Consider the following 13368-nt stretch of genomic DNA (forward strand, 5'->3'; position numbering starts at 1 on the left):
TCCTAAAAAGAGAAGTAGAAGAAGATCTTAGAAGATGGAAAAATATACCCTGTTCATGGATAGGCAGAACTAACATTATCAAAATGGTGATATTACCAAAAGTTCTCTATAGGTTTAATGCAATGCCAATCAAAATCCCAATGGCATTTCTTGTAGAAATAGATAAAGCAATCATGAAATTCAAATGGAAAAATAGAAGACTCAGAATAGCAAAAGCAATTCTAAGCAGGAAGTGTGAATCAGGCGGAATAGCGATACCAGATTTCAAACTATATTACAGAGCAATAGTAACAAAAACAGCATGGTACTGGTACCAAAACAGGTGGGTGGACCAATGGTACAGAATAGAGACACAGAGACTAATCCACAAAGCTACAACTATCTTATATTTGATAAAGGAGCTAAAAGCATGCAATGGAGGAAGGATAGCATCTTCAACAAATGGTGCTGGGAAAACTGGAAATCCATGTGCAACAAAATGAAACTGAATCCCCTCCTCTCGCCATGCACAAAAGTTAACTCAAAGTGGATCAAGGAGCTTGATATCAAATCAGAGACTCTGCGTCTGATAGAAGAAAAAGTTGGCTCCGATCTACATATTGTGGGGTCGGGCTCCAAATTCCTTAATAGGACACCCATAGCACAAGAGTTAATAACAAGAATCAACAAATGGGACTTACTTAAACTAAAAAGTTTTTTCTCAGCAAGAGAAACAATAAGAGAGGTAAATAGGGAGCCTACATCATGGGAACAAATTTTTACTCCTCACACTTCAGATAGAGCCCTAATATCCAGAGTATACAAAGATCTCAAAAACTTAAACAAGATAACAAATAACCCAATCAACAAATGGGCCAAGGACCTGAACAGACACTTCTCAGAAGAGGATATACAATCAATCAACAAGTACATGAAAAAATGCTCACCACCTCTAGCAGTCAGAGAAATGCAAATCAAAACCACCCTAAGATACCATCTCACTCCAGTAAGATTGGCAGCCATTATGAAGTCAAACAACAACAAGTGCTGGTGAGGATGTGGGGAAAAGGGTACTCTCGTACATTGCTGGTGGGACTGCAAACTGGTGCGGCCAATTTGGAAAGCAGTATGGAGATTCCTGGGAAAGCTGGGAATGGAACCACCATTTGACCCAGCTTTTGTCCTTCTCGGACTATTCCCTAAAGACCTTAAAAGAGCGTACTACAGGGATACTGCCACATCGATGTTCATAGCAGCACAATTCACAATTGCTAGACCGTGGAACCAACCCAGATGCCCTTCAATAGATGAATGGATAAAAAAAATGTGGTGTTTATACACCATGGAGTATTACGCAGCACTAAAAAATGACAAAATCATGGAATTTGCAGGGAAATGGATGGCACTAGAGCAGATTATGCTTAGTGAAGCTAGCCAATTCCTAAAAAACAACTACCAAATGTCTTCTTTGATATAATGAGAGCAACTAAGAACAGAGCAGGGAGGAAGAGCAGGAAGAAAAGATTAACATTAAACAGAGACATGAGGTGGGAGGGAAAGGGAGAGAAAAGGGAAATTGCATGGAAATGGAGGGAGACCCTCATTGTTATACAAAATTTCATATAAGAGATTGTGAGGGGAATGGGAAAATAAACAAGGAGAGAAATGAATTACAGTAGATGGGGTAGAGAGAGAAGATGGGAGGGGAGGGGAGGGGAGGGAGGATAGTAGAGGATAGGAAAGGTAGCAGAATACAACAGTTACTAATAGGGCATTATGTAAAAAGAACCCACTTGAATCTAATGTATGAAATATGATATGTCATGAGCTTTGTAATGTTTTGAACAACCAATAAAAAAAGAAAAAAAAAGAATTAATAATTTTTTCATTTCTCAATATTAAATTAAGATATGAGAAAAATTAAAAAGAAAAGATATAAAGAGAAAGCTCTCTGGAGTTCTCAAAAAATTTTAAGAATGTAATGGGGTTCTGAGACCAAAAAGTTTGAAAAATGCTGCAAAAGAGAAAGACAAAAAAGGCAAAAATGAGGTCTAGGGTGGTGGCTCAGTGATAAAGTGCTTGCCTAGCATGTGTGAGGCATTGGGTTCTATCTTCAGCACCACATAAAAATAAACAAAGATATTGTATCTATCTATAACTAAAAAAATTCAAAAAGAAAAGCAGCCTCAAAAAAAGCCCAAAATGATTCTTCAAAAGACTAAAATAGCTGGGCACAATGGCCCAAATCTACAATCCTAGCAACATGGGAAACAAGCAGGATCACAAGTTCAAGTCCAGCCTAGGCAACTCAGCAAGACTCTTCCTCAAAGTAAAAACATAAAAAGGACTGGGAAAGTAGCTCAGTGGTTATGCACCCTTGGCTTCAATCACTAGTACCAAAAAGAAAAGAAAAAAGAATATATATGTATGGGTATATATAAGCTATCCTATAATCAATCATTAAAGAAATAAGTAAACAGAAGTTTTCTCACAAAGAAAACTCTAGAATGACGTGGCTTTTCTAAAATAATATAATGATCATTTTAAAAATAAATGGCAGTCATATTTTGCACATTCTTCCAGGTTAAAAAAAAAAAGTGGGAAAATTCTCCAGCTCATTTTATGACACCACATAATCTCAAATAAGAAAAAAAAAAAAAAAAAAAAAAAAACAGACAACGGCATTATAAGAAAGGAAAATTTACACTCATGAACAAAGATGTAAAAATCCTAATCAAAATTTAATAAACTAAGTGCAGCAAAAATTTGTGTGTGTGTGTGTGTGTGTGTGTGTGTGTGTGTGTGTCTTCATACATGTACTTATTAGGGAAATGATGTCCATCTCATTCCATGGTCTTTCCTACTCCCATATCCCCTCCCTTCTTCTCCCTCCCCTTTGCCCTATCTAAAGTTCATCTATTCCTCCCATGCTCCCCACCCCAACCCCATTATGAATCAGCATCCTTATATCAGAGAAAACTTCAGCATTTGGTTTTTTGGGGATTAGCTTACTTCACTTAGCATTATATTCTCCAACTCCATCCATTTACCTGCAAACACAATGATTTTATTCTCTTTTAATGCAGAGTAATATTCCATTGTGAATATATACCACATTTTCTTTATCCATTCATTTACTGAAGGGCATCTAGGTTCGTTCCATGATCTAGCTATTGTGAACTGTGCTAGTGCATCAATTTTTTTAAAATTGTGACCAAGTATGTCATGAACAAGGAAGTTAATTATAAGAATGAGAAACTAAAAAAGTAAAAATCAATCAGTGTAATTTATCACATTAACAGTTTAAAGAAGAAAAAGCTTTTGATCATTTCATTAAATGCAATAAAATTATTTGATAAAGTTTTAAATCCATTCAAGGTATCAATTCTTACTTGGCCTGCCAGAAACAGAGGGAACTTCTTTATTCTAATAACAGGTATCTATACAATACTACAGCAAACATCATACTTATTTTTTTTATATTTCATTCTATCTTTCTTTTTTCTTAATTAATTTTTTTATTTATTTATGACAACAGAATGCATTACAATTCTTATTACACATATAGGGCACAATTTTTCATATCTTTGGTTGTATACAAAGTACATTCACAGCAATTCGTGTCTTCATACATGTACTTTGGATAATAATATCCATCACAAAGAGGGGTGGAAGGGGAAGGGAAGGGGCTTGGAGTTAGAAATGATGGTGGAATGTGATGAACATTGTTAAACATCATAATTATAATATTCAAACAGTGAAAACTTTCCCTTTGAGATCAGGAACAAGACAAGGATGTTCTCTAGTACCACTTCTATTCAGGAATGTACTGGAGATCCTAGCCAGAGAAGTAAGGCAAGAGAAAGAAATAAAAGGTGTAAGGATTGGCAAAAAAAATTTTTTTTCTATTCACAAATGATATGATTGTGAATATAGAAAACAAAGTTATCTACAGAAAAACTGTTAGAAATAAAAAGGAACAAGATTGTGAGATTCCAAATCAATTGCATTTCCATGTAAATAGCAACTGTAGTTAGAAAATAAAATTTAAAAATCAAGAACTCCAATAAAATACCTAGCAATAAGTCCAATAAGAGATATTCAAAGCCTGAAAGAAAATCATAAAACTTCCTTGACAGACTTGAAAGTACTAAATAAATGAAAATATGTGCAATACTCATGATTTGGAAAATGTAATTTTATAAAGATCAATTCTTCACAAATTAATTTAAAGTCAAGGTGATATCAATGAAAATCCCAATATAGTATGTATGTATGTATGTAACATGACATGATGATACTTAAGGATATATAGAAATGCAAATGACTAACAGCCAAGACACTTATTTTTTGAGGAAAAGAAAAAAAGAGTACAAACTCGTTTAATAAACATCAAATGTGACAAGATAATGTAGAATTTATGAAAATAGACCAATGGAACAGAACAGACATCAGACACAGAACAACAAATGTCCAGACACTTGATATATGCCAGAAGTGGCATCACAAAACAGAGAAAAAATGTTTTAGTTTTCCACTAAATAATACTGGGACAAAGAGCTACTCATATGGAAACAAATGAAAATAAACTTATTCCTCCTCCTAATCACAAAACTAAATTTTACTTGGTTGATAATGAAGTTTATGACAAAAGTCACACAAAGAACTATTTCAAGTTCAAAACAAAATTAATTGATTAAATAACACAATAAGATCTATCTTATGGACAAATATCTTACTGTTACTAGTAATCTTGGTATCATTATATTTAAAATATTCCTTATATAAAGGAGTACAAAGCAAATAAGGAACTATAGTAATGTCATTAAGGAACATAGATTTTTAGATTAAGAGAAAAGATAGAAATACATAAACTCAAAACTAAATAAAAATCCCTTCCTAAAGTAGAACTATCACTAAGATCTCAATATTTGATTAATAAAGAGTGCTCCAAGCATTCAAATTTTGATCTCTAAATACCAGTTGTCATTAGAAAAATAAAAAAACTTCTTGAAAATACTGTTGATTACAGGCCTAAGACATAAAATAAATCACTCTGATCTCTCAAATCACAAAATCAAAGAAGCTATAAAATAATACCAGAGTCACATCAGAAGCACATAGGAGCCAAATGAAGAGGCTTCCACGGATCAAAGAAAGATAATTTGAGTATCATAACGAATAACTACACTGGGCATGGTAGCACATCCCTAGTAACTCTAAAGGCAGAAGCAAAAGGAGTACAACTTTGAGGCTAGCCTCAGCAACTTAGCAAGACCTTATCTAAAAATAAAAAATAAAAAGGACTGTGGATGTAACTCAGTGAGAAAACACCCCTGGGTTCAATCTCTAGCACCAAAAGAAAAATTAAAAAATAAAAACAATGATTGCAATGAATTTAAATATTAAAAATATAAAAATTGAAGCTGAATACAGTATTGTTCACCTATAGTACTAGCATGCAGGAGGATAAGGCATGAGGATCACTTGAGCTCAGGAGTTCAAGACCAGCCTGGACAAAATAACCTAATAAAAACACTTGAGGATGGCAGCACATGCCTGTAAACCCAGCAACTCTGGGAGGCTGAGGCACTCAAGTTCAAGGTCAGCCTGGGTAACTTAGTGAGACCCTATCTCAAAATAAAAAATAAAAAGGAATAGGCATGTGGTAAAGCACCTTGGGTTAAATAAACCCAGTACAATCGATCAATTTTTTTTTTAATTCTCAAATTAAAATCTGTAAATTCAAATAAATGTAAAAACAAAACCACTGGTCACACTGGCAGGTTGTAAGGACCAACTGGTTATTCTGAAAACTCATAAAGGGATAGCATGGAGCCTCTATCCTGACTCTCCTAATGGTTTTTTTTTTTTTTTTTAATTTCAGTATAACCAAGAATTCAGTAAAAGGAAGTTTTTATTTTACTAACTTTAAGAGAATTGTAAAATAGAAATCTGCCATTCTGTGATACCAAAATGAAATATAGGACCCTCAATAAACATAAATGACTACTAAAACAATTAGGTGAAAGGTAGATAGTAAGCTTCAAAATGGACTGATCAGATTGGCATTACCAATTCTCACTGATCAATTTTAACACTGCTAAAAATATTATCAAACATGTTCTTCCTGATATGATACCCTAAGAAGTACATAGTACCTACCACCAATAAATACTCTCAACCAAAAACCAAACTTATCTATAATTAAGCCTCTCTACCCAATTATCAATTTACATGAAATAAGAGATTGAGGAAACATGGATAATGATCAGGAGGATACAATCCAGAATGTGATAAAATTTATATGGTAGATGACTCAATTTCTCCAATAAATGCAAATCTAAAAAGACAAACTGATATACATTGAAAGAAACTTAATACATATAACAACCAATGCAATCCACAGACCTTGTTTATATTCTGAAGCAACTGAACTTTAAAACTTTTAGACATTATGAGATAACTGATGGAAAAATTCAAACAGATTGGTTATCACAAGATGTTAAGAAATTATAGTTAATTTTATTGGGTAGGATAATGGTCTTATCTACCAGAAATGTATACTGAAACATTTATTAGTGAAATTATAGGATGTCTGGTATTTGCTGTGAAATATTCCAGATACATCAGCAAATTACTTGTGTAATTAAAATTAAAAAGATAAATACATAGGTAGGTGGGCAAGTATGTGGGTGCATGGGTGAGTAGATATAACTTTCTGAGGATAAGAACTGATTCTAGATAGATTAATTCAAATTAAATGAGAGCAAAATAATAAAGCTTTTAGATAATATTGTGTACTTTCAAGTTCTCAAAGTAATTCAAGGTTTACTAAACAAAACTCAAAAATCACTCAACAAAAATGTGTTATACCGTAACTATAAAGACTATAAAGACTATCTACTTCACACTATTTTAAAGGTACTTACTGCTGGTAAAAGAGACTGCATATTTTGATTAGAATCTGCTATTGTAGCAAGGTATACCAAGTTTGTATGCAACATCTGCTGATACCTATTAAAACAAAACAAATATCAGTATTAAAAAAACTATTCCTATATGCTTAAATATAAACATTCCAATCATTTCTATAGAAGATTTGTTAGCTTAACATCAATAACACTTCAATTTTTCCTACTTCCTCTGCAAAATAATTCCAAGTAATAATATATTTTGCCGCAGTCTGGCTGGGCACAAATAACCAAGCCACCACAAAGCCTTGTAGATTCAAACAGCAACTCTTTATTCCCCAACTCTCACCAGCACTGCACACACCACACGGCCCGTCCAATCTCTCCGAACCCCAAGAACTGAACCCCAAGAACTGCGCGGGAACTCCAAAGTAGTGGGCGCCCCATTGCCTGACAGTAAAAGTCAAATATACAATTCAATCACTCCAGCATCACAGCAATTATATGTAGCTTAATTCAAATCACCATCTCAATGGTTCACTGGCATCACCTTTCAACCATTCCCTCTAGCAAATGCCAGGCGTCATTCTGACTGGGCTGTGGTTCTCAACAATATTTAAGGTAAAAATTAACAAAGATCTCACCACATATTAACTATGAATTAAAATAATGAAAATAAGTCAAAAGTTTTATCAGATTAAAGTATATGAATTCAGGTCCAAAACAAAATTATTTCCTAAAAAAAGACCTTAAAAGAAAACATAGTAAATTATTTGGTACATATTTTTTTCCTGTTAGAAACAACTGGCTTCACAATTTTTGTTTATCAAGGGGAAAAAACTTAATTCTCACTAACCTTAGTTTACTAACAAGTCTATACATTTAATGCTGTTCCTCAACATGTACCTAGTCAGACATGATCTATTTTTTAATGAGTCTTAAACAAGGACCAAAAAAAGTTATTACATTGTACTGAATTACTCAGATGATTAGTTTTGTTTTTCAAATTGTACTAACAGCAACAAGTAATGGGAACCATTTTGTATTCTGAAGACAGCTTAAATGGAATTTAAGATACAGGATTCTAAGGGTTGAAGATGTATCTCAGTGGTAGAGAGTTTGCCTAGCAGAAAAAAGGGCCTTCCATTCTATCCCCAGCACCAGAAAAAGATTTTAAAAAATTTAAATTTTAAAAAGATACAGAATTCTTTAAAAACCAACCTGTCATTTTTTTCCCCATTTTTATTGGTGCATTATACTTGTACATACTGATAGTTCTGTTGTTATATATTCATACACTTATACAACATACAACAATATAATCTGGCCAGTATCACTCCCCAGTACTTTCCCACTCCCTCCCTCCCCACTCTAACCCCTTGGTCCATTTCCTCTTCTAATCCCCTTTTGATTTTAATGAGGTTTGCCTCCATCTTCCTTTTCCTTTTCCCCTCTAGCTACCACATATGAGTGAAAATACAGGACCCTAAACTTTTCAGTTTGACTTACTATGCTTAATGTAATGGTCTCTAGTTCCATCCACTTTCCTACAAAAGCTATAATTTCATTTTTCTTTATGGCTGAATAAAACTCCATTGTTCATATATACATTTTCTTTATCCATTCATCGGCTGATGGACACCTAGGCTGGTTCCATAGTGTGGCTATTGTGAATTGTGCTGCTATAAACATGGGTGTGTGGGTATCACTAATCACTATCTTCAGAATAAAAACCAAGGAGTGACATAGCTGGGTCATATAGTGGTTCCATGCCTAGTCTTTTAAGGAACCTCCATACTGGTTTCCATACTGCCAATCTGTCATTTTTTATTAGAACAAATATACTTCATTTCAAAGTCTCTTCCTTCATGCTTTCCTGATATTTAATTATTACTATGGTTGTATTAAATACTCAGATACAAGATTTTCTGAGGACCACTGACTACCACACCAAAAATAGAAATATAAATTGTACTAAAAGGCATAGTTTATTCATGATTCTTTTTTTTTAATAAAGAGTCCCACAGCATTCACTGTCATCTGGTAATAACATAAGGATAATCAAAACAATATAAACAAATGTTTTAGAACTATACTCCCAGCAAAGAACATCTAAAAAAAAAATGTAACTTTCTCTGTGATTTCTCACTCATTCATCATATCTAATTGGAGACACTTTATAGCAGAGTAATATTATCTCCTTTTAGCATGATCCTACCTAATTGTTTTCTTTACTTTTAGTATGAATCTCTTCTGCATCATCTAATACAAGATTCATGTACTCATCAAAACCAATAAATTCAGCCATCCACTGGCATATTAGCTTGATTACAGAACCACACCTGAATCCAGCTTCTGTTTTGCAAGTATCTAAAGTAAGGCTGATGAGCTACACCATCACCTTCTGCCCTTTCTGGCCCTCACAATTGTAAGCCATGGTAGAATCTCACAAAGATTCAAGCAACCAGCACTTTACCTCAGAAAGCAACTTCCGGAATTGTATTCATGATTCTTTAATTAAAAAATTGTTATGCTGATTAGTACTTACTAAGCCAGTGTTGAAGTACTATTAAATCCAATCTGCCACTCAACAGTCTCACTTATCTAAAAATGAAGTTAAAGTAGATTTCTTCGAAAGTCCCTTGCAATTTTAAATAACTATAAATAGAGCATTGTTTATGAAGTAGATTAATTCCCCTAACCTTCTTCTAACCATCAAATTTTTTTAAAATTTTGATTTGTTATAACAGAATGCATTACAATTCATAATACACATATAGAGAACAATTTTTTACGTCTCTTGTTGTACATAAAGTAGAGTCACATCCTTCGTGTCTTCTTACATGTACTTAGAGTAATGATGACCATTGCATTCCACCATCTTTCCTACCAGTGTGCCCTCTCCCTTCCCTATCTAGTGTTCATTTAATCCTTCCATCCCCGCCAAACTTTTTAACTTTTAATTTTAAAATTACTTAAAACTTGCAGAAAAGTTTTGAGAACAGTAAAGAATCCCATTTATCTTTCTTTCAGATTCCCTAATTTTTAGGGGCTGGGGAGGTGGCTCAAGTGGTAGCGGGCTCGTCTGGCATGCGTGCAGCCCGGGTTCAATCCTCAGCACCACATACAAACAAAGATGTTGTGTCCGCCGAAAACTAAAAAATAAATATTAAAAAATTCTCTCTCTCTCTCTCTCACACACACACACACATTCTCTCTCTCTCTCTCTCTGTCTCTCTCTCTTTAGGGAAAAAAAAAAAGATTCCCTAATTTTAGTATTTTAACACATCCTATCATTTGTCTCTAAATACACACAGGTATGCAGACACACACACACACTTTTTTCCAAAACCATTTGTGTGTCAGCTGCAGATATAACAGCCCATTACTCCTAATACTTCATTGTCAGTTTCTCAAACATAAGGACATTCCCTTAAAGAACAGTATAACCATGATAATAAGGAAATTAAAATTAACATTAACAATATTACCATCTAACCCACAAAGCACATTTAAATTTGTCCTGATACCTCCCCAAAGTCATTTCCCCCAAAACAAAAAGGTAGGGAAAAAAAATTTTTTTTAACTGGGCTTTTCTAACTTCAATAGGTTTTTCTTTTTGGTGAAACTGCATGTGTGTGTGTGTGTGTGTGTGTGTGTGTGGTGCTGGGAATTGAACACAGGACATTGTGCATGTGAGGCAAGCACTCTACCAGCTGAGCTATATCCCCAGCCCAAAATTGCATGCTTTTTACAGCATTCATCAAATAAACTTATTCTAAGATAAAACAAGGCTCAAAGACAAATACTAACAAATATAGTATATATTTATGTTTTCTAAGTCTGTGTATAGGTAAACTTAAATGCAATCAGGAAAGATTCAAGAGTCTAAATTTAGTTACACACAAAATAATAATAAAAAATTAAATATCTTCCTGAGATTCCATAAATACCATTACATTTGTCACTGGTGTAGTTTAGTTATATACCATATAATAACATAATGATGGACGTATATCTCTTTATATATCATAGTGATCCCATAAGATTATTTCACGAAGTAACCCAGTTATCTTTGTTTGTACACTGTACACCCCATGACATCTGCACAATGATGAAATTGACTAATGATGCATTTCTCAGAATATCCCATTATTAAGCAACATGACTGCATTTTCTTAATGTATACACTTATGATTTCTAAAATAGTGCATTAAAAAAGAAAAGCGTAGCTGAGCGCAGTGTTGTATGCCTGTAATCCCAGCAACTCTGGGGGCTGAGGCAGAAGGATTGCGAGTTCAATGCCAGATTCAGCAAAAAGTGAGATACTAAGCAAATCAGTGAGGCCCTGTCTCTAAAATAAAATACAAAATGGGGCTGGTGATTTGGCTCAGTGGTTGAGTGCCCCTTGAGTTTAATCCCCGGTACCCCCCACCCCAAAAAAAAGAACAGAAAATTGAATATATAAGCTAAGGGCACATATAAAACATGTTCAATCTGATGCTGGTAATTCTTTTATAAGCTAGCAGCAGATATAAAATATATTCTACATTTTATGATTTTGAAGGTTTTTATTTGTTTATTTTTGGTACTGAGATTGAACCCAGGGACACTTTACCACTGAGCTATATATCCCAAGCCCTTTCGTTTTTTATTTTGAGACAGGGTCTCACTAAGTTTCTTAGGGCCTCACTGAGGTCCCAAGAGGCCTCAAACTTGTGATTCTCCTGCATCAACCTACTGAGTTACTAGGATTTGTGCACAACCATACCTAGCAAAATGTTTTATGTTTGGTGATAATACTGTTTTCATCTACTGATGGTTATCCCCAAATACTTACTATTATTAAGATATTAAGTGAGAGAATGTTCACCTCTTAAAGATTCCACTAATACACTACTACATCAATTTCCTTGCATAATGTAAAATAACAACTATTAAATGTATTGATATAATTAAAAATTAATCTGAAATGGTCAGATTTCTTAAAAAAAAAAAAAAAACTTTACCTAGAAGGTATAAAGGATACATTTCTATTAGACAACAGGAATACATTTTAAAGAATAAAAGTGATGTTCCCAAGTAGAAATTTAAAATTAAGTTCCCTTGGGACAGGGATGTGGCTCAGTGGTACAGTGCTTATCCAGCATGCACAAGGCCCCAGGATTAATTCCTAACATCAACCCCCAAAAAGAAAAACCCTTAAATTTTCAGTTTCATAACTACTTATAAACACTCTGAAACAACTAGACCCAACACAAAATGCAAAAAATAAGGACTGACTAAAGTAATCAGTTGGTCAATTTAGAAAATGCTTAACTGCCATAACAGCTTAAAAATGTGTTCTCATGTTACCAGAATGAAAAAGGAAGAGGATCTGGACATAGAGGTCCAAAAGTGATTCATACCATTGATTCATATCTGTTTGACGCCCCCCTACACCAGAAAAAAAATTATGGTATGTTTGTATATGTCTGCAAATAAAGTTGGAGAAAGCAATATATACAAACACATTGCCAGTGAAAAATTTTGGGGTGGTAGAAATATGATATTAACTCACTTATCTCAACATATTTGTTTTCTAATTTTTTACAATGCATATATTTTTTTCATAAAATAGTTTTTTGGGTTTTTTGGTACCAGGGAATGAATCCAGGGGCGTTAACCACTGAGCAACATCCCCAGCACTTTGTTTGTATTCTTATTTAGAGACAGGGTCTCCCAGTATTTCTTAGGACCCCACTAAATTACTGAGGCTGGCTTTGAACTCATAATCCTCCTGCCTCAGCCACTGGAATAATACGTGTGCGCCACCATGCCTAGCAAAATATTTCTTTTTTTTTAAATAAGGTATTGATTCTTTTTCTTTTTACATATTTATTTTTTAGTTGTAGTTGGACACAATACCTTTATTTTATTTATTTTTATGTGGTGCTGAGGATAAAACCCAGGGCTTCACACATGCTAGGCAAGCACTCTACCGCTGAGCCACAACCCCAGTCCCCAAAATAGTTCTTTTAATTAAAAAAAAAAAAAAAAAAAAACTGCTTCAGGCAAAGTTATCACATCTGAAGGAAGTATTTAATTAAAATTAGCCTATTAATTCTTTTTTTTTGTTTTTCAGTTTTCGGCAGACACAACATCTTTGTTTATGTGGTGCTGAGGATCGAACCTGGGCCGCACACATGCCAGGCAAGCACGCCACCGCTTGAGCCACATCCCCAGCCCCTATTAATTCTTAAACAGTTGTAATTTTTAACACATCTCATATTTTCCTTTTTCTTTTTCTACATTATGAAAATTGAGTTGGTAAGAGGACATTTTTTCTTTACTCACAAACCAACCCTGACAACTTAAATAAGAATATGTAAAGAACAATAAGAATAAAATTAAATACATCAAGGCTGGGTTGAAGCAGGATGCAGTGGTGCACACCTGTAATCCCAGGGACTTTGGAGGCTGAGGCAGGAGGATC

At 34.1% G+C, this 13368-nt stretch overlaps 1 protein-coding gene and 1 pseudogene across 10 annotated transcripts in view; both read right to left on the reverse strand.

The window, feature by feature from the left end:
- SS18 (SS18 subunit of BAF chromatin remodeling complex) overlaps positions 1 to 13368 on the reverse strand; it is a 94468-nt gene that overhangs the window by 71936 nt on the left and 9164 nt on the right. For all 9 annotated transcript variants that reach the window (XM_081263342.1, XM_081263345.1, XM_081263348.1 and 6 more), the window contains one exon: positions 6912 to 6996. In XM_081263342.1, coding sequence (XP_081119468.1) covers positions 6912 to 6996 — 85 coding nt within the window. The remainder of the gene's footprint in view (positions 1 to 6911; positions 6997 to 13368) is intronic.
- LOC308631544 (small nuclear ribonucleoprotein E-like) lies at positions 9071 to 9330 on the reverse strand (annotated as a pseudogene). The gene has a single exon. The product of its transcript is annotated as a small nuclear ribonucleoprotein E-like (transcript).

This window comes from Spermophilus citellus (assembly GCF_964194105.1).
Source record: "Spermophilus citellus genome assembly, chromosome: 12".
NCBI lineage: Eukaryota > Metazoa > Chordata > Mammalia > Rodentia > Sciuridae > Spermophilus > Spermophilus citellus.